Below are 27,507 nucleotides of genomic sequence, written 5' to 3' on the forward strand. Positions count from 1 at the left end.
ACACAGACATCTTAAACACCTTCTCAAACCCAATGCTGTGCTTCCCATATGACCAAACCTCTCCTACATGTACTTTCCAGTCCAACATGTATGGGGGATGTCATCCTGAATTAGACACATGTAGGGTTCATGCAGTAGGAGATACAGCAAGAGGAGTCTCTGACACCATGTTCGTCAGAATACAAGATAGGCTATACATTACCATTAGTGACTCATGGGATCAACACTGGGAGAAAGGAGTACAGGGCAAGCTATATGATAGTTACCAAGCCCAGCCACAGGGCACAGTATACATCAAGAGGGAATGGACCACTGTGAATCCCACTCTCACGGAGGTTCTAAACACCCAGGTACAGGTATCAAGTAATATTCTACAGACAGAACAGGCACTAAAACAGAGGATTCAGTCGGACACCTACCTCCACTCCTCACGACCAGCAGAAGCACCACTTTCCTGGGCCAGAGTCATTGGAGAAACAGTGCAGTTTTTTAATGCTTCACATATCCTCAGCAATGTGTCTGATTGTTTCCTCTGCCCCTTCCTCCAACACCCCCTGGTGGTGGTGGTCCCCATTAGTTTCTTTCAGGCTCAGCCAGTAAACTCCTCTGAAAAGGACCATGGCCTCCTTTTGAGCAAGATACCGATGTGGAAGATGAGCCTCGAGCCCAGGGCTCGACATAACTCTGGGGCCACCAAAAAATGGCACGAAGAATCATCGTCCCCGCTGACCTGCTACCTGACCCAGCATTCCACCATCTCGGGACTGTCAATGAGAAGCCAATGCCGACAACGAGTGACCATAGACACTCTAATTTCCCTTCAAGGGGGCGGGTTTTTCTGGTGCAACAACACACTTACCCAGTGTATCAGCAGCACCATGGTAGGACCCTGCTTTTCAGTGATGCTAGTTCCCCAATTGACGCTATACAACAAACCTGAGGTAAAACAGGTGCTAGATGGATGGTCTATGTATCCGAGAGCTAGGAAAAAGAGGGCTGTCTTCCTACCTGTACTAGTAGGAGTAAGTCTAGTCACCATAGTAGCTGTGGCCGCCACAGGAGCAGGGGCGTTAGGCCATAGCCTAGTCAGCTCTCAAGGTCTCACAAGTCAACTGGTAGCATTACATGATAGAGTAGCCTGATCCTGGGAGAAACCTCAACCGCTCTTATTTCCCTCCAGTAGCAACTTACTTCCCTTCTCCAAGTCACCCTTCAAAATAGGTGGGCTTTAGATCTGCTTACCACAGAAAACGGCAGAACCTGTATTTTCCTACAAGAATGCTGTTACTATATCAATGAATCTGGGACCATAGAACAAAGCATTAAAAAATTATAAGAACTACAAAAAGACCTCCACAAAACACAAGTACCTGAAGGCAGCCCTTATGGGTGGCTTCAGTCCCCCATGATAGCCTGGCTAATGCCTCTACTGGGCCCCTTAATAACGGTTTGTGGTTTATTCTTAATTGCCCCTTGTATCTTCAAGTTCCTCCAACAGAAGCTAACTGAGATGACCTGGGTCACCACTAATCAGATGTTGCTCCATTGTTATGCACCTCTCCCCACTAAACCCTCTCCTTCGGCCTAATACCAGCCTCAACCCCCCCCCCACAACACCCCTTGTCAGCCAGAAGTAGCCAGATCGAGTCATTGCCCATTGTGACCAAAAGGCTGGAATGTAAGGCTGGAGGTACTGGAGGGGGAAGGGCAAGGACAATGCTGGTGGAGCAGAGACAGCACCAAGTAGCTCTGTGCCCTATGGGGAAGGAACGGACAGCTCTGCCTGGATTCTAGTCCCATGATGTGCCGACAAACCCCGGATGCAGACCCCTCCATCCAGAAGAAGACCTCTGGCTGTCCATCACCTGACCCTGAGTCAATAAAAATTCCCCACATACCCTTAGCATGGCTCACTTTCCCCTCACTTCCCTGTTCTCTTAAAAACTCCCTGCCTCCCCTGCTAGGTGCAACTTCCCCAGCCTGTGTTACAGACTGGTGAACCTCACCCAGGAATTGCGCTCAAATAAACTGCCTGGCTCTTTGTTGCCTCTCATCGCCTGCTTATTTTGGTTAGAATTTATCTTACACTTTACAGTTCAATTTATATTTTAATAACATAAGATTATCTTGGGTGTAGGTCACAGGTATTTGTTTATTGCCCTCTCTATAAGCCTCTGAGTCAGGACTCTCACACAAGGGACGATACAGCATCCTACAGCAGTTACAACTACCGCAACTGTAACAAGGGATATTAAAACAGAGGCGACCATACATTTCTATTTTCCAAACCATCCTTCCAACCAGTCTGTAAAAGGGTCACTGATGCTAGAGGATTCAGCTAATTCATTAGCTAAAGTGGTGAGTCCCTGTAGAGCTTTAGTAATAGTACCCGTCAGGGGCAGTGTTATTTGGGACAAAAATCCAACATTTTCCTCTCATATAAGACTCCTCCTTTTTCCTGCTAACATCACATCTAATGCTATCCTATTTTCCCAGGCCATCCTGCTGGTAGGGTTCCAATTGGCTAGCTACTCCTTGAAGTGTATGCCTGGCATAGTTAATAAATCTTTGATTATAGTAAATACAACTGACCAAATTTACCTTTTTGTTGATGGTGGACCACCAAAATAGTGCTGATTTAAACCTTACAGCTATTTCGTTTCTAGCTTTAAATTAATTAGGGACTCCCCTAGGGACTCCTATTGAGTCAATGAATACATTTGAATCAAAGGATCTTTGTAATGATCTGCAATTTTCATGAAAAATTTTTTTGTTGGGTGTGGAGAGAAATGCCAGGGTAAATGGAAAGGCCAATTGGACTAAAGCACAAGTCCCAGTCCAGTTGGGTGGCAACAAGTAGTGCAGGTTCCCCTTTCCACAGTACCACCAAACCATCTGCTCAGGGGATTTGTAATTTCAAGAAATTGCCCTCTTTGGAGACATTTAGGATTTGGATACAAGTCAGTAAGTTCCCCACAGGAGTTGTGAAACCTTCCCCTTACCTAGAGAGGCATGAGGAGTGATTCATCTTCCCTATGGAAAAAGAGGGGACTGCCCTCAGGTCTGACTTCTTTAATGCATGAAAGAGTAAAGACAAGCCCTTGCAAGTCTCATTTCCCCAAGCATCATTGTCCTGATACAGGGCCAACATGCAGTTCATTCCAGTGGCGTCTGTGTCCCAGGCGAGAGGGAACAGGAACACCTGCACCTATGGCCATCTAGCAGCACATGCATAACAATCACTTTTATTTAAAGCTAGTACTGAAAATGCAACCCATTATACTTGTAAGATAAATTCCAACCAAAATAAGCAGGCAACGAGAAGCAACAAAGGGCCAGGCAGTTTATTTGAGTGCAATCCCGGGCGAGATTCACCAGTCTGAGTTAATACAGGCTGGGGAAGTCGCACGCAACCAGACAGGTAGGGAGTTTTTAAAGAAGGTAGGGGGAGGCAGAGCACAGATTTACAGTGGTGCGAGGATTGGCTAGCTTAAGGCACATTTTTCAGGTTGGGAGGGGGCAGCAGCCGGGGACTTCAGCACATCATCAGTGTCAGACGTGCTCACCCTTCCCTCCGGTGCCTCCAACCTTACATTCCAGCCTTTTGGTTATAATGGGTGCTGACTTGATCTGGCTACTTCTGGCTGAGGAGGGGTGGTGCAGGTAGGCTTGAGGCTGGTGGGAGGCCAGAGGAGGCTTGGAGGGAAGGGGTGAGTACTGATGTACCCACATGGTCTTGTTCACTTCTATTGTCTGACCTCTCTATTGGTGGCCAGAGTTTCTAGCAGATATGTTGTCTTCGTCTCTCAGGACAGAAATCTAGCATGATCACTCAGGCTTTGCCCTATCTAGTACTGTAGTCCGGACAATGAGAGACAGACTGAGGCTTGTTCGTAGCAGGCAGCCTGGACGAAAGAATGGAAAGACGAGCATTGGGCAGGACAAGGGGGTATCTTTCTTAGGAGTGAGAAGTAAGGTAGGTAGGAGAAGTGTCCAGGGGAACTTGAGATAAGAGAGTATAAGGGTTAGGGACAACTGGGTGAAGAGGGACTACAGCTTCTTTGATTATCTGCAGGTCTTGAACAAGCTGGTAGGCCCCTGATGGCTTCTTGACTAGAAGGATTGGAGTGTTACAAGGAGAATTAGTTGGTACCAGAAGCCTTTGGGAAAGAAGATGGTTAATGATAGATTGGATGCCCTTGCGATGGGCTTGGGAAATAGGAAATTGGGGTCTAGAAGGAGAGGAGGATGGGTCTTTGAGGTGGATGAGGACTGGAGCATGATGGCTCGACACTACAGGAGTGGAGGTGTCTCAGACTATCAGGTTAACACCAGCCGATGGTACAGGAGGGTCTGTGGAGGCCTCAGGGCTACAACTAATATTCGCTAAGATGATGAGTGAGCTCGGTTGGGGATGACTAAGAGGCAGGGAGATAGAGGCATTAAGCTTGGAGAGGAGATCTCTCCCTAACAAAGGGAAGGGACAGGACGGGATGACTAGAAATGAGTGGGTAAGAAGATGGCTCTCAAACATGTAGGCTACCGGACCTGTCTCTAGAGGCTTAGAGGGGGTTCCCGTGACACCCACAACCAAGACCTGGAAAGGATGTAAATGCCCATGAAAGGAAGGTAAAACAGAGTAGGCAGCCTGTGTCCACTAAAAGGAGATGGACTTACCAGCTACCCACAGTGTGGCCCTGGGCTTGGTAAGGGTGACAGGGGTGTTTGAGTCTAGGCATCTTCAGTATTTGAGTAGGTTCAGCATCCCTCAGGGGGGCCTGCCTCCCAAGAGACTCTGTCACAGGAGGATGACTTTCCCCAACTGGGCACTCTACTTTCCAATGACCTCTCTTACCACAAACTGGGCAGGGTTTAGTTGGCTTTTTGGTCAGGTTGGAGCATCTCTTTGCCCAGTGGTCTTGGCCACACTGGAAGCAGGGTCCCAGAGGCTCACGAGCTCCGGACTGGTCTTTGGTGTGATGAGACCCCTGTCCTGCCGGCCACAGGGCTGCCGTGAAGGCTCGGGTTTGGGACACTGTCCTCCTCTCATGTTCTTCATCACGGGTATTAAAAACTTTGAAGGCCATGATTACCTGGTCACGGAGTGGAGTCTGGGGTCCCTCTTCTGCCCTTTTAACTTACTTCTTATGTAACTAATACTTGTTCTGGTGAAATCTAGTTCTTTACTAGTTTGGGAGTAATAAAAATGTGACTATAAATGACAAAAGACTTACAAATGACAATGGTTAAAGATCTGATGAGAGCTTACTGCAAGACAGTTGACATAAGGAAATTTGGATATTTCTCCAACACAAAACATTCAGTAACAAAGTTTAGCATTATTTTCTTTGACAGTGCTTTCTAGGTAATTAAGCAGGTAATTTTATATCAGATAAATAAGGTAAACTGGCTAAATACTTTCTATAATGAGAAAAAAGTTCTTCTGACATGTTCCAGGGGCCCTCTGGAAAATATCAGAGTTAACTAGAGGTAAAAGCACCTTTTTGAATTTGATTTTGGGAAGCTGTTAAAGTTTTTTTAAGGCATTTGTCTAAATAGAATCATAAGTTACTATGAAACAATACTTTCTATTTAACCAGAATGACAATAAAAGATTTTAAAGGCAAATACAGAAGGTTACAGTTATTAGCAAAGCTTAGCTTTCAGTTTTTTTCATATTAAGATCTTATTATCTTAAATATTCAGACAACTCATTGAGACTTTAAGCATGAGAAACTGTTTTGATAAAACAATTAGAGAACTCTGCAATCTTTCAACATTAAGAGCAGACTAACAGTTAAGAAAACTTTCTTTTTAACTGAAAACAATTTTAATTTTGCTGTGTACTTGATACTGAGATTCATTTGCTTTAATTTTATGTAGCATGACCATATTAAATTCTTCCACAAGGTTTCTACAACTTTCCTTTTACATTCAGTGTTCTCCCTCTTTAAATAAATAGCTGTACTTTAGAACAATTAACTTCTTTAACCCTTAACAAAATGAGTTTCTATTCTTTATACTTTCTCTTATTAAAACACACACCTTTTTAGCAAGTAGAGATGTTTTCTTCTTTAAATAGCTTTAATTAGACCTCAAAACCATTAGGAACTTTAATTTTCAGTGAACACTAAGAAGTGGGCTATTGTAAACCATTGCACTAGCATTCTTTAGATTAACAAATTCATGAACACACTTTATAATTCCTGACACCATGTGCTTTACAGCATAACCTCTAAGCACAAAAATATGTCTACTTAACTTAGCAAAACCTTAAGACTAGGTCACCACAAAAAACTTTCAAGCTGCAGGCAGGCACACACACTGCAATACACAATCACTAAGATGTTCACTTGCTACACCTAGCTCACCCACTCCCAACCATGCCAGACCACTTACAAAATGGTGGGTGTGGGGTGTAGGGTTGGGAGAGAAAGGAGGCAGGTCTGTGCTGGGAGGAGTCTTGTCCATGGCTTCCAGAACAGGAGGGCGGGAGGAGCGCGTTCCGGTGGGGTAAGAGGACGGTGAAGGCAGAAGGAGAGGGGGAGGGGTGGTGCAGCCACCGGAAGAGGAGAGGAGCAGGAAGACGGCATGGTTGAGAATGTAGGACTTTTAAGATGGCAGCAACACAGGGGATGACAAAGAACTTAAAGATGGTAGCGGAGAGGGGTGGGGTAGCGAGCTGAGAGAGGTGGGAGACCAAGGTTCTCCAGTGGATCTGAAAAGGAGGAAGGACTGGGCAGAGTAAGAGTAAGAGGCTGACAATCTTTAACTGGAGATCGGGCCAGGAGAACCTGAGTCATTGAACACTTAACATAAAGGTCTGGGTGGGAGCACAAAGTCCAAAAAGCCTGCACACATGGGATTTCACCCCACTCTGCGCTCCGGTGGCAATAATTAGTCAAGTCGGTGAGGAGGCCAAAATCGAAAGTTCCCTCAGGGGGCCAGCGAGATTGATTGTCCAAGGGATACTGAGGTCTGGCCTCAGAGCAAAGAAAGACTAGCTTCCATTTGCAAACTACCTGGGACAAATATACAGTAGCCAAATTAGAAATGAGACACCGCAGAGGGGTCAGAGCCGCTACTTTCGAGGGCTGGTTCCCCATGTCTGCACCACTTCCCAACTAATCCTGCTGAGAGGAGCGCCCAGTGTCCCAAGCGCGCCAAGTCAGGGGAGACGGCCTGGGAGCCTGGGTGAGGGATATCTCCCACACTACAGGGACAGGGGTGGGTATCCCGGATGCCCACAGCGGATGGGCCGGATGCCCAAACCTGGATGTAGCTACGATTTCGGATGGACCACATGAAACGGAGTTAGGAAGGGAAACAGACTGGGGGAAACTGAGGGACTCACCAGAAAATAGTCTACACAGCAGAGAGCAGGCTGAGGTCCTGGGTCAGGGAAGGAGGGGGGCAGGGCTGCCGATGGCCAGTCAGGGCCCCGCGCTCATGCTCCTTCCCAGGTTTTTTCAGCACCAAATGTTAAGATAAATTCTAACCAAAATAAACAGACAACAAGAGGCAACAAAGGGCCAGTTTATTTGAGTGCAATCCTGGGTGAGGTTCACCAGTCTGCATTAATACAGGCTGGGGAAGTAGTGTGCAACCAGACAGGTGGGGAGTTTTTAAAGAAGGTAGGGGGAGGCAGAGCACAGATTTACAGTGGCACGAGGATTGGCTAGTTTAGATCTGTTTTAGATCTTTTATCTGTTACAGTAACTAGTCTAGGGTCATTATGGGGAAGCTCTGGCTCATTATTTCCCTCAGGATCAGGGGTGGCCACTATGGGTGAAGTCTTGTCTTTGATTAAATTAAGACCAAACCTTCCTACAGGATTTACTCCAACGACATCTGCACTGAGTCCGTAAACACAAGGAGCAATCACAGGGTCTAAGTTTTGAGGTTTATGTATAGTTAATAAGAGGGGGTTACACTGTTTGTCCTGGAAATTATCAGGAGGAATTCCTTTAGCTAAGTGGAGCTTTCTTTTTAAAGATTTTTCTGCTGCATGAAGGGCTGTCCACCCTTGAAACTGGGTACTCCACCAAACATTGCTCCACCCCGGACATGGGGGCCCACTTGCCTTTTTTATTCTGTTAACATTTGTCCATTCAGAACAGATATACTTATTATCTCCAGAAAGCTGTCTGTGGTCATTTCGATCACCACAAGAGAGAACCTGACAAGCATCAAACCTAGTGGTTTGGAGGCTTGATGTTTCAGTAATATTGATTACCAGTTTGACAGGATAATCAGGAGTTCCTTTCCATTCTAGGGCTCCCTGTGACTTGCCTGTGAAATACTGAATTAGAAGGATAATAGTTAACATTTTAGGTTACTTTTAGTTTCAGCCGTAAAGGTTGGTTAGCCACCTGGGACACTGGCCAATTTTCTGTTTTGTCCCCAGATCCCTCAGTTTCTTTACTCTGGTGTAATGAGTCCAACCCTTTTCAGCCATCCTCACTTCAGTCTCTGTGGTCAGGAGCACTTGATAGGTGCCTTCCCAGCTGGGCTGGAGTCCATCTTTCCAGGACTTTACTAACACCAAGTCTCCAAGCTGGAAGCAGGGAGCGAAGAACTCAAGTGGGGGAGTCTGGGTGAGGAGTCCTTTCAGCCTGAGAAGATAAGGTAGAAGACATGGCCAGCACATATTCCCTCAAAAATTGATTTTTTGTTTCCATAGTGTGCAAATCTGTTGCTCTTCTCAGATATGGTAGCCCATATAATAATTATTCCCTCTAGTACTTTTGAAGTAAAATGACTCACGTTATCTGAATCAACATTTTTTTATTAACCTAAATCTAGGAATTACTTGCTCTAAAAGTATCACTGATCCTGATGTTGCAGTTGTTAATGGGTGGGCCTCCACCCATCCAGTGAGATGGTCAACAATCACTAATAAATATTTAAGCCCCCCCACTTTTGGCATCTCAGTAAAGTCAATTTGGATACTTTGGAACGGTCTTATTCCTGGGGTTGGTGGGGGTGTCTTTCTCCAGGTACTGGCTTTTTCATACACTTCTTAATTCTTTGGCACATTACTCAACTCCTACAAACCTTTTTAGCAATGGTGTCAAAGCATTAAACATTGCCTGGGGACCCCAGTGGCTCCCTCTAAGACATGTTCATCAGCTCTCTCATAAGTCAGCTGATCATTTGTCTCCCATCTGGTAAAGTCCACCTCTCTTTCTCATCTCAAGATGCCCCCACCTCCTGTAGCTTCTTAATTTCCTTTTTTTTTTTTTAGAAAACTTTGGGATAAAGGAAATTTTAGGGATATTAGGTGTGAGATTTAAAAGTCTAATTTCATCTTCAGATGTAGCCTCTTTAGTGGCTGCATCAGCAATTCTATTACCTGTTGCTTCATAAGAATTTCCTTTCTGGTGACCATTCACATGCATTATAGATATTTCAGCTGTAAGTAAAAGATTTTCTAGAACCTCCTTGATTAATTCCCTATGAATTAATTCCTTTCCTTTACTGTTTATGAGACCTCTTTCTGTCCAAATTTTTCCAAAGGCATGGATTACTCCAAGTCTGATATTCTATGAGGTCTATGTAACTATGGCTCAATTCTTATTGGCCTTCAGCCTCCCCTGCACATAGGAAGCTGCTCAGATTGAGACAGGTGTCTGTGGTTAAGATCAGGTCATCTTTTTCAAGTAAACTTGCTTATTTAAAAATTTGAGAATCTACTAGCCAGTGCCCAGCCCACTGATTAAGTATGACCCGAATCTGGTGAGGAGTACTGACTGTGAGGGTTCCTCCAAGTTAGTTTCCTGCTCTCTTCTACCAGTTAAGGCCGTGGCTGCGATGGCCTGAACGCATTCAGTCCATCCTCGAGAGACAGGGTCCAATAGTTTAGGCATAAAGGCCAATGGTTGTTTCTTTCCTCCCCAGGCTTAGGTCAAAACCCCTACAGGGAACCTTGTTCAACAGTAACAAACTAATGAAATGGCTTCTCTAAAGATGGGAGTGCCAGGACTGGGGTGGTGACTAAGGATTGCTTTCAATTCCTCTAGAATTTGCAGTTCTCCTGGGGTCCATTGGAGAGGGTCTGGCTCTCCCTCTAACAATTTGAAATACAAGCTTCTAGCCTCTCTTCTAACAAACGCTTTTTGAGCTTCTCTCAGTAATTCCTCTATAGGTTTCTCATTCCATCCATCTAAATTTTGTAATTTCTTAGCAATATCTGGCCAATTTTTGGTTACAAAATTGACTTTTAAAAGATCCTGTCTACCTGAGCTTCTGTGCCAAGTCCTGAATACTTTCTCATCTGGTCTCTGAGTCTCTGTGAAAATGCAGTTGGGGTCTCTTCCTTTTCCTGTTGGACTTCAAACACCTTAGAAACATTTTGAGATCTTGGGACCAATTCCATAATTCCCTTTATAATTAGCCCTCGAAGATCCTGCATTTTAGTTCTATCCCCTCGATTACGATTATCCCATCTAGGATCTACATTTGGGAACTTATGTTCCGCTGGCTGGACATCCTGGCCCAGTGGGTGTTTTTGTTCCTAAATGGACACAGCAGCTCTCCTGATCACCCCCCTCTCACCACCAGGGAATGGGATATTCATGATGGACATTGGTTCAACCTAAGTATATATATTAGGACCCAGGAATTGATTTAGTTGGTCCACTAGGCCAAGTGGACCTTCTAGCAATGCTTAAAATTTCTCACCTCAGGGCGTGTGAGGGGAGCATTAACAAATTTCCGGTTGTCCCAGTGGGATCTCTCTCAATGGAAACATCTTGGGATTCCTGGTGGCCTCCCCAGAAGGCATGGGGAAACTCTAAGTCCTTCTTACATTGTTAAGTCTGGGGAGAGAAAATCCTGGGGCAAAATACTTCTAAAAACTGAAATCAGTCAAAGGGAGAAATAAAGTTTAAAATATATTTTGCTCACAAGCTGCAGTCTGGAGCTGTTTCTCTCTTTCAGATTCTAGCATCAGCCAAAAACCAGCCCTCCCCCTCACCTCTCAGGTACAGAATAGCCCTCTGTTGCCCAGGTAATTACACATTGATATGGAGATGAACTTCTCTCCACCCGTGAGGAAAGATGCAAATACACTAAAGCCATACTTCCGTCCACCTTTGAACGCCTGTTGATATGCAGACGTACCAAAGCCAGGTGAGATATTCTGGAAATGTTACAATTTTACCCACAGGAAGGGAGACAAGAAAGTGGGTCCCAATGTTAAATAGATATGAGTGGGGTGGAAAGAGAAAAAGACCAGGAAAATCCACTAAAAAGACCCAGAATTAATTAACTAAAGGTCAAAAAGACAGGAGCAACTTGGCCTGGAGTGTTTGAATACTCCTCAGATAAAGGAGGTACCTCAGCATAGTCTGTATTATGTTAATCATACAGTACCAGCTTCTTCTTTTTTTTTTTTTAATAACTTTACCTGTGTTATTTTTTTCTTTTCTTTTTTTTTCCTCCGACCCCAATCAAATAGTCTGCAATCCAGGCAGTCAATTCAGCACGCAGACGTAACCGTAAACAACATAGCAGAAGGCAGGAAGGATTCCACCCCAAAGATTGCATTTTAATACCCAGGAGGTCAAGAAGCAAGACTCTCAACTTACTCCTTAGCAAACAGACAATAACTCTGCGCCCCCCCCCCCCCCCCGGAAGAAGGGCAGACAGTCCTGGTAAGCTTCCAAACCAGGAAGCTGCTATCCTGGGAGGGGACTAAAAGCAGTAAATTTCTTGTGTTAAGCTAATTTTGAAGAATTATCTAGAGGACTAATAAGAAATTTAATGTCTCATCAAAGATACTTGAGACCACCTAATAAGTCTACACCCCCAGCCCCCGGCCACACTTCAAAAGAATCCTTAAAAAGGGGAACCCCAACCCCTGAGGTGCTCCTCTCTCCAAGGCCACCGGCACCCTCAAAGTACACAACCTTTTAACTTCAAACTTCCTGTCTCCAACCTCCCTGGATGCCCCTCTCTGCTGAGGCGGCCCCACTTTGTCTCTCCCCAAGTAACTCCAAACAAAATTCTTACTCCGCCTCACCGCCATGTCCCCACCCCTCAACTCTCGCAGCGGCGGCGGGGACAAGGACCGAGGAAAACACACAACGCCCCCCCAACACCAGGGCTTGTTGTCCTGGGAAGTCTCTTGTAGTTAGTTCCTCCTCCTTCGCTTTCTCTTCTCTGGTGTTGACGGGAAATACGGGAAGCGCCCTTGGTAACTAACAGATTTCTCAGGTGAGCTGGAGGCTTTATTACTTATCAAAAAAAAATAACTTAAACCTGGCAAAGCTAGTTTTCATCTGACCGAACTTTAATCCAGACAGAACAGCAAAATTTGATTATTTTCTGTTTGTCCTTAACCCGGTAGGCTATCTAGGGGAATTCCAAGGGAGCTCGTCCGGTTCCCTTTCCCTGGTTCCCTGGGCCTAGAATTTGAATTTCCCATCTTCAGGCGGTCCCTGTGTCTGAGTCCCCCGTGTACTCAACCCCCCATAATGGAAGTTTCTTGTACACACCCCGAGATTCACTTCGTTTGTCTCCGGCCATTTCCCTCGCGGGAGACCAGAACCGCGGATCGGGCTTTCATACTCGCTTCATATCTAGGACACATCTCAGCCACACACACTCTACCTCCAAAAGATGCCAAACCACCAAGGCAGTACTTACAGCCCAATTTTCCTACCTTGGCTCGTGCACGGGGTTGCCTGGTTGCTGCGGTGCCTGCATTTTCTCCCCTGCGTCGGTCACGCTGTCTCCGTACAACAATCTCTGGCCTTCTCTCGGCTTCCCTGTGAAGGCGAGAAGCGCAAACAGAGCGGGCCGCCCAAAGCCGGGCAGGACGCGTCTTCTCACTCCACTTGGGCCCCCACCTCACACAGGCAAGAGGATCCTGGATGAGCCCCCAAATTGTGAGAAACACACTCACTGGTCCAAACTCAGTAAGTGGACACGGAGACAAAAAGAACAGCGGAGCGAGGCTTTAATAACGGCCTTGCAAGATCGGGTGTCTGGTGAGCAGGCACACCTGGGGAGTTCGGCGCCAATAATTTATCTCCTAGTGCGTGAGTTCCTCCCCTGGTTCCTCATTGGCTGAGTACTACAGGGTTCACATTCTTTCCTGGACGTCACCTAAGCCAGTTATATCTTTCCCTTACATTTGTCTTAATCTCATTGGTAGGTTTAAAAAAACTCAAATCAAACAGGTATAGCCAGACTCTTACCAATTCCCTCACCATCACCCCCACTCTCAGCCTGAGCATCTTCCACCACGTGGCCCTTTGTTAATACTTTACTGTTAAAATGTTTAAACATCCTGGTGGGAATAAATCACATCTAGGTTTTATGCTCTTTCCTAACATCCCCCACCCCTGCAAATTCACATGTTGGAGCCTTAACCCCCAGTGTGATGGTGTTTGGGGGTGGGGCCTTTGGGAAGTAATTAGGCTTAGGTTAGGTCAAGAGGGTGGGTGCCCTATGACAGGATTAGTACCCTTATACGATGAGGAAGAGACCAGAGCCCTCTCTCTGTCATGGGAGGACACTGCAACAAGGGGGCCATCTGCAAGCCAGTAAGAGTTCTCGCCAGGAACCAAACTGGTCGGCCCTTGATCTTGGACTTTTCTGTCTCTAGAGCTGTGAGAAATAAATGTCTGTTGTTTAAGCCTCCTAGTCTGTGGTATTTTGTAATAGCACCCTGAGCTAAGACTAGCAGTTAATTAAGCAAACAATTCAACATTTCCTGGGTGCCTCTGTGGCTTGAGGTCTGTGCCTTCAAGTTGCTCACAGTCTGAAGGGAGGAACACATAACACACACAGCAGTAGATCCTCATATATTGAGATATTCTAGAAGTATGCAGACGGCTCTGTGACCATTGAGGAGGGGTGGGGAATGGGCCAGAGTGTCCAAGGGCCACTCTAGGATCTGACTCTATGAACTGGACTCTGAGGTATCTTCCAGGAAATAGACACATCCAGTTGTCCAGGCCTCTGTGCTCCAGCTTAAGAGCTTGGACCCTGGAGTCAAATGGCCCTAGTTGGAAACTCAGCTCTTTGTGCCTCAGTTTCTTCATCTGTAAAATGGGCATGACAATAATGCCTACTTCACAGGAAAGCCACTGGCTGCCTCATAGTAGGCATTCCAATGAACATTAGATATTCCTATAGCAGAAACAGCCTGGGCCTTGGAACTGTCCTGGAGCTGAGAGTGCAATGCCAACTTCTTGGAGGGGAGAGGAAGAGGCTACGGAACTTGACTGACTCCCCCTCCTCTCCCATCCTCCCCTCTGATACCCACCTTTGCAGAAGCAGGCCCTTGAAAGGGTATCTCACCGTGACCCTCTTTCCCCCAAACAACTCAGGTGACACAGGCCCACACAAGAGATTTTATTATCTGAAAGAGAAAATGGCTGCCCCCAGACAGTGGGAGCAGCAGCTGGTGGGTGAGGAAGCACGTTTTTAAGGAGTAGGGGTAGGGTGTGTTCTGTGTTGGTGATTGGATCTTAAGGGATGGGCGACCATCTGGTCTGTGGTGATTGGATCTTAAGGGGTGGGGGGTCTTAGCGCGCCAGAATTTGCCTTCAGTCCTGAGCTTCAAAACGCTTTGCTAGAATTTCCTTTGCTGCAGAGAGTTCTTGGGCTCAGGAGCCTGGGAAAGGAAACTTTCGTTGGTTATGGTGGAAGAATCATAATAGTAAATATTTATGCAGCTCTTACTAGGTGCCAGGCACAGCTCTAAACACTATACTCATTAATCCACTTAAACAATGTAATTAAAGCCAGGTTAGAGAAAAGGTTTTGGGGAAATGCTCTAGTCTGGCTAAATCCTACCTGCTCTCTCAGCATCTAAAGGGCTTTTCCCAAAGCAAATCTAGGGGTGCAGCTGAGTTGCACTATTTACATATATTTGCATGTTCAAGGAAGGTCAGAGCAGTGCGATGATGATGGAATGACCCACGCTCTGTTCTGCTTTGCACCTAAAGTCTGGGGGTATCCAGAAGGCCATGGTCCACAAACCCGTCCCTCTCTCAGTGAGGGCTTTCGGCTGTGCACCCAACTTCATGGTGTGCAAGAGCCCCCCAAGACCCTGGATAAGCTCTCCCTAGTCACACTTCAACGTGCACACCATGCTCAAACACACACCCAGTGAAACACACGCACACACCCTTACACTGATGCATTCTCCTCTGGGTTCAAATCACTTTCCTCTGGAGGACCTGTCTGCTCAAACTCAAGCTGGGTTTTCTGCAGGGCTGGGAGCCTGGGGAGCAGGGCTAACACTTGGACAGATGACCCTGGCCAGGCCCTTTGGCTCTGCAGGGCTGTTTCCACAGGTATAATACAGAAGGTCTGGGCCAAATGGATTTCCAGGACCCTTCTTCCAGCTACAAACTCTGAGCTTACCAAGGCTGCTGGGTTTGAAGTGATCTCAGTCCCTTTACTGTAGAGGGGAGATGAGGCATGGGAATATACCTCAAAGTTCTCTTCTACAATGGAGGCTTTTTGTCAATCAGAGAACTGTGACTCCTGGCCAATTCTATCACTGACATCAACAACCGCTGTGGCAGAAGTGGTAATAGTATTAACTTTCACTTTCCAGGTCCTAAGCACTTCATCTGCATGAGCTCATGGAAGATCCCCAAAAGGTCTGGTAGGCACCATTTCTGTCCCCACTTTCCAGGGGAGGAAATTTGAGACTCTGAGAGAGGTCCTGTGGTTATGAGCTAGTAAGAGAGAAGACTCTCCTGGTCGTCCCCAATCGCACACTCAGCCTCAGGCCCTTCCCACACACACTGGGCAGAAAGGCAAGACTGTGGGTTATACCAGCTAGTCTGCAGGGATATTCCAGCCTTCTCTCTCCTGCCTGCCCATTGCACAGATAAAGAACTGAGACTTAAGAGCAAGGATGCAAGATGCTTTTATGGACTGAATGTGTGCCCCTGAAGTCACATGTTGAAGCCTTAAGCCCCAATGTGATGGTATTTGGACTGGGGCTTTCGAGAGGTAACTAGGGTTAGAAGAGGTATGAGGGTGGTGCCTCCATGATGGGATTAGTGTCCTCACAGGAAGAGGAAGAGAAACCAGAGCTCGCTCACTCTCTGCCATGTGTGGAAGCAGCAGGGTGGTGTCTGCAAACCAGGAAGTCAGGGAACCAAATCAGGCAGCACCTTGATCTTAGACCTCCCAGCTTCCAGAACTATGAGGAATAAATGCCTGTTGTTGAAGCCAAGCTAAGTTGCTCAGAGTTTCTGCAGAACCAGATGGAGCTCCTGACACTTGCCTGAATGAACTAAGACTACCACTCATTCCCCACCACTAGGTTTGTCAGATTTGGACAAAAAAAAGGATACCCAGTTAAATCTGAATACTAGATAAACAACAGATAATTTTTAGCCTAAGGACATCTCATGCAATAAACATACTTACACTAGAAAATGATTGTTTATCTGAAATTCAAATTTACCTGGGTATCAGGTATTTTATCTGGCAGCCCTATCACCCCACTGTTTAAATTCACCCGAACACTGTGACAGCCCAATAGTGTGACCCTAAAGGGAATCTTACAGGTATTTCATTATCAGTTTTAAAGGGGATAAAAATAGTAGCTCTGCCATAGAGTTACTGTGAGGATTAAATGAATTTATTTATGAATTTATATATGAAAAGTACTTAAAACTGCATGGTGCATAGGGAGGGCTATGCAAATCTTATATTGTTGCTACTGGTATTATGATTATATTTTTTAAACAATGTTTGGAAAGAACCTTTAAGGTAGAGGTGACAGGCAATATCCTCAGCCATGAGGAGATTGCAAGATTCAGGATTCCGCTCAACTAGACAGGGTACCCCAGAGTTAGCAGCCTTGCCTCCCCACTGCAAAAAGGAAGAAATTGAGCCCATTTGAAACCCCGAGCCTTCCAAGTGGCTGATGGGACCCAAACCCTGGGGACACAGAAAACCCACAGAGCCAGTTGTTGCTAGGCCAGGCTGCCAGGGAGGTCACTAGAGGGACACCTGTGTCCTCCTGCATGGCCAACCTCTGGTGGAGCAGCAGCAGGTCTGTAAGCTCCCTGGGAATGGCTGTCACAGTCAAGATAGGGGTTGGAAGCCCAGATGCTAAGTCCCTAACAAAAGTACCATTTTAAATCTTCTGTGGTGCCAAGCACTGTGCACTGAGCACTCTCCCATGTAATCTCATCTCCCTGTACAGTAGCCACAGAGGGTGCCACTGTGACCACCATTTCTCAAAGGAAGCTGAGGTTCAGAGAAGTTAAGAAACTCAGGCCAGGTCACATAGTTTCTTAAGTTGAAGGATTTAAAACCGGGACTCTTTGGGTCTGACCCTAGGACAGTGCCCATGAAGTTGTGGCAGGGAGAGGAGCTGTCAGGAGGTTCCTTGGCTCAGGCAGGCCTGCGGCCCTGGCAGCCAGGCCTCATGGATAGAACCTCAAGTGTCTGTGGGGCATCCTTGCTCCTGGGTCCAGGCCCCTGTGCTTACCTGGGCTGATGTTGGTGTTGGTCCATGGAAGGGCCTATGGAGAGAGGAGGGTCAGGACAGCCATGGCTGGTGGAGGAGAGATGCCCTTCCACGGAGCTCTCCAGGGAGCAGACAGGGCCTCCAGGAGCTCAGGACACAGTGGGCAGACCCCAGTCTCCTCCTCCTCCCCTCCCTTCTCCCCTCCCTTCTCTCCGCACCACTGGACAGCTCAGAGTGACAGCTGGAAAGCTGCCCTGGGCCAGCCCCCTTTGGAGAACTGAAACTGCAGCCCTCTTCTGAGCTGCTGTGTGGCCTTGGCCATGTGCTCCCTTCTCTGCCTCAGTTTCCTCCTCTTTAAAATGGGATAATAATAGGGCTCCATCCTGGCCTGCCACAGGACATAAAGCATCTTAGCCCTTCAGAGGAAATATGTCCCAGAAGGCAAAAATACAAGTCAGTGCTGAGCGCAGAGCCAAGCCAGCTCCCCCGTGGATGTGATTTGTTGGGTCCATGCCATGCTTTAAAAAATTTTTTAAATTTGTTGCCAGGGAATAAAATCATAGTTTTAGGTGTTAAGTCCAAATTTCTTCCTTCTGTTGGAAATGTGAAGATCTGACAAGACTTAGGCCTCCTTTGCATGTGGGAACAATTGCAAGTGGAGCCTCAGGTGTATCCTGCCCACTTGGACTGACCCGGCCTCCACCCTACCTGCCTGGTCCCAGAGGCTGAGGACAAACCGAGAAAGGGTAGGTGGGTGGGCCTCCTCCCCTTTCCCTTCATCTTCAGGGTCTCTTAGGGGTTAAAGGAGGCACTGGTAGAAGATTCTCAACACAGAAAGTATTAAAGTGAAGCAAATGTTATCATTAGTCCAAATGGGTGGTTTGCTCAGACTTAAATGTTTTAAAATCTACTGTGCTTCATTGGGATCTCATTGTATTTATGAATTAATTATCTGTAGAAATTGGAGTCTTTCTGTCTCCCGCTTTGTGTCCTTTGCCTCTCTGAGCCTCAGTTTCTTCCTTTATTTAACAGAGGATAACAGTAGAACCGACCTCACACAGGTTAAATGAAGTAATTTGCTTATAATTCTTAGCATAGATGCTGGCAAGTCATAGATGTTCAACAAATGATAGCAAATTTGCTGATTATCGGTGATCCTGGCATCCCCTGCACGCTCCCCAATTTGCCTCTCCCAAAATGCTCAGTCAAGTGCCCTGACACTGTGTGTGGCTGGCATTCACAGGGAGGCCTCCAACTTGTCCTAGTCACTCATTTTCTCTCTGCAACAGCTCCAACTATGCCTGCGAGAAATCACTTAACTTGTGCCACAGTGTGCATTACCCTGATGGCACTGGGCCAAGACTGACTCAGGCTACAGGCTACAAGCACAACTCAGGAACAGTTTCTGCCTGCAGCATGCCTGATGTCTACCAGTTGCCTCAAAACTCTTGTGGTGCACACCCTAGAGCATGCACATTTATTCATTTGTAAGTGACATACATTATGTGAGTGATGTGCATGAATATGTCCTGTACTAATCTATCATGTCTGCTATAAATATCCCTCTTCCAAATTGACGTTTTTAAAAAAGTTGATACAAAAATACATAGGAGAAAGTTTGGATATTTTCTCCCCATGCCCCATCATCTGGTGCACTGCACTTTGGGGCATCCTGCAGTCATGGAAATCAAACCCCCTCTGGGTATGAATGTACTGAGAGGGGAGAAAGAGGCCACTGGAAATCCTTTTGAAAAGTGGAGGATCCTTTGATTTGGCAAATAAGCCTCCTAAATGATGTGTTGGTAGTGTGTTCATATGTGATGGCTGAAGGTTTTGGTAAATGCGTTCATGCCCTGCTCTGATGGAAAGACACAGAGTATTTGTTACAGGCTCAATCTCAGATATGGTTTGTGGACCAACAGCACCAGCATGTCCTGGGACTTGTTAAAAATGCAGAATCTCATGTCCTACTCCAAACACCCCGAATCAGAATCTGCACTTTGAGTAGATCCCCAGGGTATCATGTGGGCATTAAAGTAAATGAAGCATTACTCTAGACAGGGGTAGGCAAACTTTAAAAAAAAGTTGTTTTTAATAATAAAAATTATATATATTTAAGGTGTACAACATGATAATTTGATATATATACACACACACACACACATAGTGAGATGCTACTACAGAAAGCTAATTAATGTATCGTCTCCTCATGTGGCTACCTTTTTTTGGTAATGAGAGTGCCTGAAATCTACTTTCCTAGCAAACTTCCAGTATTCAGTACAGTATTAACTACAGTCATCATGCCACATATTAGATCTCTGGATTTATTCATCCCACATCACTGCAACTTACACTTGTTCTCTAAAAGCCAGGGAGTAAATAGTTTATGCTACTCAACTCCACCCAAGGCCATAGGAATGGGCCCAGCTAGGTTCCAGTAAAACTTTATTTACAGAAATAAGGAGTGGGTTGGATTTGGCTCAAGGGACAGTTTACCAACATCTGCTTGATACTTCACATTTACCAGCCAGAAAGGAGACAACTTTTTCAGTTTCTTTGCTAGCATTTGGAGGTTGTAGCGGTATCTTCCTAACAGTATGTTTTCTGGCTTCCTTATGTATACTTAGCATGTGATGGCATGACCCTCCCCCCACCCCACCTACCTCATACACATGCACACACTCCCCACACACGCTGTGCTCATGGTAGCACGGTGGTTCAGTGATCTAGTCTGCCTATCCATCATCTACTTATCAATCATCTCCTTTAGGTTCTTAGCTTTTTAGAAATGTCTTTCATTTACCAATAAAACAAAGTCCCCTGCCCCCTTGACACCATTATAAGGGACAGTGGAGGCTAGTTCATTTAGTAGCTTTCAATTCAGGCACCTGTATTCAAATTCCAGACCTGCTGCTGTGTGACCACACAAGGGTTATTTAACCCCTCTAAGCCTCTGTTTCTCCATCTGCAAAATGGGAAGAAATTAATATTTCCCGTCTACAAGTGCGCAGAACAATGCCTGACACATGATAAGCACTTAATATGTCAGCTACCATTGAATCACAGTGGAACCTTTGAAAGTATTGTTTGTATAGAGATAAAATTGACAGCTCAGAGGTTCGCCCCCTCCACCCTCCAGGGCATTTATCTTTCAGTCATTTTTTTAAATGTGTTTTTAGTTTTTACTTAGTGGTGGTCAATCCTGAATTATTTTGAATGGTATTTTTGGACATGAAAAAGGGCAGGTGTCCCATCGGCAGGGGACAGGCCACCAGGAAGGAAAGGAACCCTTCCTTCCCCACTCTGATTCCCAGCTTGCCAGGAGTGACATATCAGTGCCCCAAATAGCTGTTCCTGAACATGGCTGGGCAGAGGTCATAGCTTCTGCCAAACCCTGGGGGTGGGGGGGACTAGGATCCTGAGGGGTTCCGGGGTCCCCAGAGACGGGAGGACTCAAAGATTGGCCCTGGGAAAACAGATGCAGCTTGAAAACTTCAGACACTGCTCCAACTTTCCCTCCTTCCTTTGCACCTGGGTCCCAGACCCCAAAGAGGGTGTACAGGTGGCTCAGGCATCTCCTTTCCCACCTCTCAGCTGAGAAGGAGGAGGATGCTAATTAAAAGCATGGGTAGGCTCTTTACCTAGATGTTGCCTGATCAGAGAGGCCCTCCCTGACCACCCCATTTTCCCTGCTTTGTTTTTCCTTCCATCTCTTACTGGCGTTATAGTCTGTATTTTTCAGTTCATTTCTTGCCTGCTTCCTTCCTCTAGAATCTCAATTGTGAAGGCAGGGGACTTCTGTTTCATTCTCTGCTGTATCCTTGGCACCTTGAAAAGCCTTGAGATTTTTGCTATGGATCGTCTGCTGGGCAGACCTCTTCTACTCTTTCTGGGAAAGAAGTTGGGGCAAGTTCCTGGCCCCAGTGTTTCTGGTCAGCCCAACCCTCTTGGGCGTCACCATGGTGCTTGCTACCTTTTTAATTCAGCTTGAGAGGAAGAAGGAAGTCCAGTCCTCAGGGATCATGCTCACTTTCTCGCTTATAGTCCTACTGTGTGCCCTTGTCAACCTGAGATCCAAAATCATGATTGTCTTAAAAGAGGATTCTGGAGTCCATGTGTTTCGTGATGTCACTTTCTACATATATTTTTCCTTGTGCTGATTCAACTCGTGTTGTCCTGCTTCTCAGATCGGTCACCCCTGTTCTCTGAAAGCATCAAGGACCCCAATAGAGACCAGAGGACACAGGACAACATCCAGACCACATCCACACCTGCGAGAACCCAGCGCCTCACGAAGGGGGTGGCGATAATTGTACAACAAGTTATTCCATATAACTGTTTGAAGACAAATACTTCAGAGAGATCTCTGCGTGTTTGAGTTGTTGTGATATGAGTATGGATTCATAAGAAAAAGTGACTGGAAGTGGATCACTGCAGAAACCTCCCATCAAGAATCTCTGACAGGACACAGATTCGTAAAAAATAAAAATAAGGTATTGAATAAGAGCCCCATTCACATTGCCAGAGGACTGAGACAAGTGAGGTCAAGAACAAACCCCTTTGGCAATACTTACTCTGCTCCAGGGAAACACCAACAAATCCCTCCAACACACACCCTGGGTTTCAGGGGAGCCAAGAGTGAAGTCTACCCCCATCTGTCATGAAAGAGACTGTGAACAATGCTGTACAAAGTGACCTTCCATCCTACCACTCCCCAGGCCTATGGAAGCAAGTGTGGTAAGTTTCAATCTCCACTCAAGTGATTTTGGTGAGGCCAAACAGGAAACCAGTCTTTCTTCCTCAGTTTGGCAAATTAGAATGTACTCCAATTACCCCACCAGGTTAATTTGGGTGATGTCCAGTTGCAAGATAATCTTCTCCCACACTTAGCAACAATGAGACTTTACAGGTGGTACAAGGTGAGGTTAGTCACCACTAGACCTCCCCTCCCCCTCCCCCACCCAATATGTCAGTAGGACCTAACAGAGAGTTGGGCCTCCACCCACGTGCAGCATTAAAAGAGACTGAACACAGATATGTAATTTGGAGCTTATAAAAACTTCACTTTCTCCCCACTACTGGTGTTAAACAGGTCCAATCTGGAATTTAACTTATATACCCACCTGCCACCTAGTCAAAGAGACAGAAAGATGTACTGGGAAGATGTCATAGTGACACTCTCTGCTCCCCCTTATAGTTAACAAATTGATCAGTTCCACTAGGAACAGATTTCCCCACTTCCTATAGCAACAAAATGGAATAAACTATCCCTCATCACTCCCTTCCCTGGTGATGGTGAGGCCCAGCTGGGAGGTGATCATAAGACTCTACGATCAGAGGCAGTGAAGCTATGTGAGTCACTCTCCATCTTTCACTGGGGTGGTGTCAGTGAAGCTGAGGTGGTACCTGATATTCCTCTCCACACATCTGCAGTGAGGCAATATGATTTCAGTGCACAATTTTATCAGGTTGGTGTTGGCAGAGCTGAACGTGAAGCTGACCATGAACATCCACCCAGTCCTCATGCTAAACCTCAACAAAGTGCCTTTTTAAAAAAGAATATTAAAATGGATCTAGAGTCTTATAATATAATATCCATTGTGTCCAGGATATAATAAAAAAATCACTTGTCATAGGGATAACAAGGAAATCACAACACACATGTGAAGAGGCAACAAATATAACATTAGGATGAATCTGTAAAAATGGGATTTATGTGACAAGGATTTTTAAAAGCTGTAATAAAATGCTTCAACAGGCAATAACAAATTCTCTGGAAACAAACATACACACATAATCTCTCCACAAGGAAAAAGAGATTATTTTTAAAAATCAAATTTGATTATAGTATTGTAAGTAAATAGCCAAGTTAAAAAAAAACTTGTTTATGGGCTTAATAGTAGAATAGATGATCACATGGGAAAGAATAGGTGAGTTCAAGTATACGGTTACTCAGTTTGAAAACCAGAAAGAAAATAGAGAACTAAATGAGGAGAATTTCAGAGACCATTTGGACAATAACAGTTAATATCCCATAATCAGATTTCCAAGAGAGGAGAGTGAGTGGGAATTTGAAAAGTGTATTTGTAGAAATAATGGCTGAAAAATTCCCCAAGTTGGCAAAAGACATGGTATTATAATTACACTCTTAATTACTGTAAAGATTATGTTACCAACAAACCTGCCCTTAAAGAATGTTCCCAGATTTAAAAAGAATACTAGAAAATGTATAGCTAATAGAACTGCCCCACAAGAAACACTGAAGAGAGACCTTGGGAATGAAGGGAAAGGACACTAACAATAACTTCAATCCACACAAATTAAGAGCACCAATAATAGTAAATACATAATATATAAAGGACAATGTAAATTATGTTTCTTTTTGTAACACTTTTTTTGCCATCTGATTTAAGGCAATTGCATAAAGCAATAATAAAATTGTGTTGCTGAGCTTAAAAAAAAAAAAAGAAAAAGCATGGGTAGCCCACGCCAGGGCACCTTAGGCCCAGGTTTCTATAGAAACAAAGTCATTCCGCCACCTTTCAACACACTTCCCATATCTCCTGACAAACTGTCCCTGGACTCGCGGACGGCTCTGACATCTGCCCTGGTACTTGTTCCCTGTAGTCAGCCAGCAAACATCACCTGATGTGTGCCTGGTAGGAATAGCCACAAGGGCTGGGTGCTAGGACTCGCGGGCATTGCTCCAGCTAGTCCTCACATCAGTCGCACGGGGTAAGAACTGTCACCCTATTTTCAGATGAGATGGCCAGCAGAGCAGTTAGTCACACCCACTCTGTATTAGCTTCCTAGGGCTGCCAAAAGGTGCCACAGACTGGGTGGCTTAAACAACAGAAATACATCATCCCACAGTTCTGGAGGCCCGAAGTCTGAAATCCTTCTGAGGGCTGTAAGGGGAGAGTCTGCTCCAAGCCTCTCTTTTTGGCTTGTAGATGGTCTCCTCCCTTGTCCACACTTCATCTTCCCTGTGAATGACTGTCTCTGGGCCCTAATTTCCCCTTTTTATGAGGACACCAGTCATATTGGATTAGGGCCCAGCCTGATGAACTCCCTTCGACTAGATTGCCTCTGTAAAGACCCTACCTCCAAATAGGGCACGTTCTGAGGTCCTGGGAGTTAGGACCATCTTTTCTGAGAGGGACACAATTCAGCCCACAACAGCCTCTAGAATCAGGCCTGGGCTGGTATTCTAGTTCTATTGCTTACTGGCCGCTTAGTCTCATTAAACCCTGGTGTTCTTTGTGAAGGAGAAATAACACCCCCACGGGGGTTTCTGTGTGAGGACTAAATGAGATGCTTGGCACTGCATGGGGGCTCAGCCAGCTCTCTCATTACTGAGGGTACCAGACACTGGGGATGCCCCAGCTCATAGCCTCAGTCCACCTGGGCTCCCCTGCGACTGCAGTGGGCCAGCCATGCATGTAGCCAGCTTACCTGGTCCAGCACCTTATTCTCTGCCCAGGGGATTTCTTGGTGCTACCGAAGCTTGCTCAGCCCACAAAGGACAGTTCTAAAGTGCCAAACACTTAATGTCTCTTAAAGGATAAGGGTCAGCAGTTAAATACTCCAGCCTCCCCAGAATGATAATTTTTAAGTGTATTCTACAGTCCCCAGCATGACTGAGCCCATCGCCCACAATGCTAGTAAATGCAGCCTTTCTCTGCTTTCCTCCTTATTAACTTCTTCCATTTATACTTCCTGGGGTCACCTCCCAAACCTACCTGCACCCAAGTCTTTGCCTCAAGGTCTGTTTTTCAGGCATTCCAACTAATGAGGAGACCAAGGTGCAGAGAAGTTATGCAGCTTGTGCAAACATACACAATAAGGGACCAGTGGGCCTGGGGTTTGAACTATGGCTTCTTTGGCCCCAATCACTGTATTACCTCATCTCTAGTCCTGAATGCCTGTTAGGTACGAGTCTTCCCTCATTCTGTTTATCCCTCGTGTTTTTATCCTCCTCTGTACAACCATGGCAAGGAAGCCATTTTATAGAGAAAGCATATGCCTTCTTTCCTCTCCTGAGAAACCTAGCCTAACCGAGCCGTCCTGCTTCCCCCAAGGCCTCCACGCCGCATCAGTGCTTTGAGTGGCTGGGATGGTTTGTTACGCAGTAGTAGTAACCAAAACACCCTCACATCCTCTATGCTCTGCGTTCATGAAGAAAGGATAACTCGAATGCATGGCACTAATAATCTTTAATTTAAATAATAGCTCCCCATGATGTCAGACAATATGCTGTGGGAAAAGATACAGAAGCATCCAACAGAGAAAGATCTATTCTAACTGCACTAATTCCTTAGCACAAGGAAAACGACTTTGGTTCAACACACACACACAGAAAGATCTCAGAGTATGACAAGGAAGGGATTGTCTTGAACAGGGGTGCCAGGTGTGGCGGCCACTTTAACCCACATAAATGTCTTTTGTGGGTCTTCCGTGAGTCACAATCACCACAATTTGGTCAAAAACTGTCACGTTGCTCTATGGTATTCTATTTACTTGACATCATGCTACTGTTACTGAAGGTGGGGTCCTAACAGACAAGAGGACGCTGGGTGGAATTACTTAGATGGGAGAGGCAGAGAGGAGGGAGTGCTCAGGATCGAGGTCCTGGCCCGCCACCTTGCTCGCCTGGACGGAGGCACACACACGTTCACCCATAAGGGTACACGCATGAGAACATCAGCATCCACACCTACAGGGTCCCTGGGAACGAGCAAACACAAGGCAAAGTCAGTGAGGCCAGCGGACGTTTCTTACACTGGACTCTTTGTTGCCATTGGGTTTCTCCAAATAGTCTTACCTATTTATCACATCCACTAATGAGTAGACAAAGTACTTACGCTTTTGGGGAAAGGTATCACGTTTGAAGAACCTCAGGGAACAGTGGCCCATTCAGAAGTCACCCCGTGGGTAAGTGTTTTGAGCTTGGGAGTTGGGCCTCCACCCACAAGAGTCTTTCCCAGACTCTTGGAAAATTTCATCTCAGTGGAGGTTGGCAACCCCAGGAGGCCCTTTCTCTGGCCTGAGGGTTGAAAGGTGCATTTTGGGGCAGGGGTGTCAATGAGACCAAGCACTGCCTCTATGTCTCACAGCAGAGCCCACTCAGCGCGTGACGTATGGATGGGGCTTTGGGAAAGTCCTCAGGCCTTGCTCACTGAGGGTGGTCATTTTGTGATCAATACACAGCTTGCTCTCCATTTTCAGAGGATTTTGGGGTAGGGGACACAGGGGATTGTGTATGCAGGTGTAGACATAATAGGTACGTGACACATTTTTTCTGTCTTTCATTTTCTTCCATTTTTTTTTTTCCTCAAACAAATGAAAGCCGCCTTCCCTACGGCCCTCAGGTGACCTCCAGCGAGGCAGGAGACACGCGGTCACATTCAGCCCGCGACCTCAGGCTGTGCCACTGCTCCACGGCCGTGCGGTGAGCGTCGAGCACCCGCCGCCAGTGGTTGGATTCAGAGGGCCCCGAGGAGTACTGGCCGATGACGATCCTTCCGATGAAGTCATTGCTGCTCTTCATGTTGTGGCCAAACACTAGGGAATCAGAGGGGCCAGGGTAGGTGGGGAGGAGGCAGGAGGAAGCGGGGCGATGGAACAGGGAGGCGGGAACAAGACAGAGGCCATCAGTCTACATATTCCTCAACCACAGACAAGAATCCTCGTTTTTAGGATGTTGTCTGTTCCTTGTAAATGGTGAGAATCCCCTCATCTCCTCCTCCCCGGGGTCCTCTGCTCCAGTTGCACAAGGCTTCCTGCTTCCCTCACCATGCCAGGCACGTGCCTGCCTCCCAGCCTTTGTACTGGCTGTTCTTTCTGCCAGACAGCTGCAACCCTGCATATGCTTATGTCACGTCGCCACATCACACTGCCTAGAGAACATGACAACTGGGTAGGTCTACTGGAACTGTCAGCCACCACGGGAGTCCAGTCTAGTGGTTACACACCAGTGTTTCTCAGTCTCGGCACTGTTGACATTTGGGGGCTGTACTGGGCTTTGCAGAATATTGGCAGCATCTCAA

General features: G+C 46.2%; 1 protein-coding gene and 2 long non-coding RNA genes across 8 annotated transcripts in view; 1 reads left to right on the plus strand and 2 right to left on the minus strand.

Moving 5' to 3' along the window:
• Window positions 1-7,521: 7,521 nt before the first annotated feature.
• Window positions 7,522-13,334, minus strand: LOC130679132 (uncharacterized). The gene is made up of 2 exons (XR_008992123.1): window positions 12,668-13,334; window positions 7,522-8,615 (listed from the first exon to the last, which is right to left on the minus strand). It is a non-coding gene; the product is annotated as an uncharacterized LOC130679132 (long non-coding RNA).
• LOC130679133 (uncharacterized) lies at window positions 11,840-26,939 on the plus strand. Its single transcript, XR_008992124.1, has 3 exons — window positions 11,840-12,219; window positions 21,646-22,195; window positions 26,808-26,939. It is a non-coding gene; the product is annotated as an uncharacterized LOC130679133 (long non-coding RNA).
• SYT17 (synaptotagmin 17) overlaps window positions 25,658-27,507 on the minus strand; it is an 80,330-nt gene continuing 78,480 nt past the window's right edge. For all 6 annotated transcript variants that reach the window (XM_036917099.2, XM_036917097.2, XM_036917095.2 and 3 more), the window contains one exon: window positions 25,658-27,022. In XM_036917099.2, coding sequence (XP_036772994.1) covers window positions 26,826-27,022 — 197 coding nt within the window. In that variant the 3' untranslated portion in view covers window positions 25,658-26,825. The remainder of the gene's footprint in view (window positions 27,023-27,507) is intronic.

Source organism: Manis pentadactyla, chromosome 10 (assembly GCF_030020395.1).
Source record: "Manis pentadactyla isolate mManPen7 chromosome 10, mManPen7.hap1, whole genome shotgun sequence".
NCBI classification, from domain to species: Eukaryota; Metazoa; Chordata; class Mammalia; order Pholidota; family Manidae; genus Manis; species Manis pentadactyla.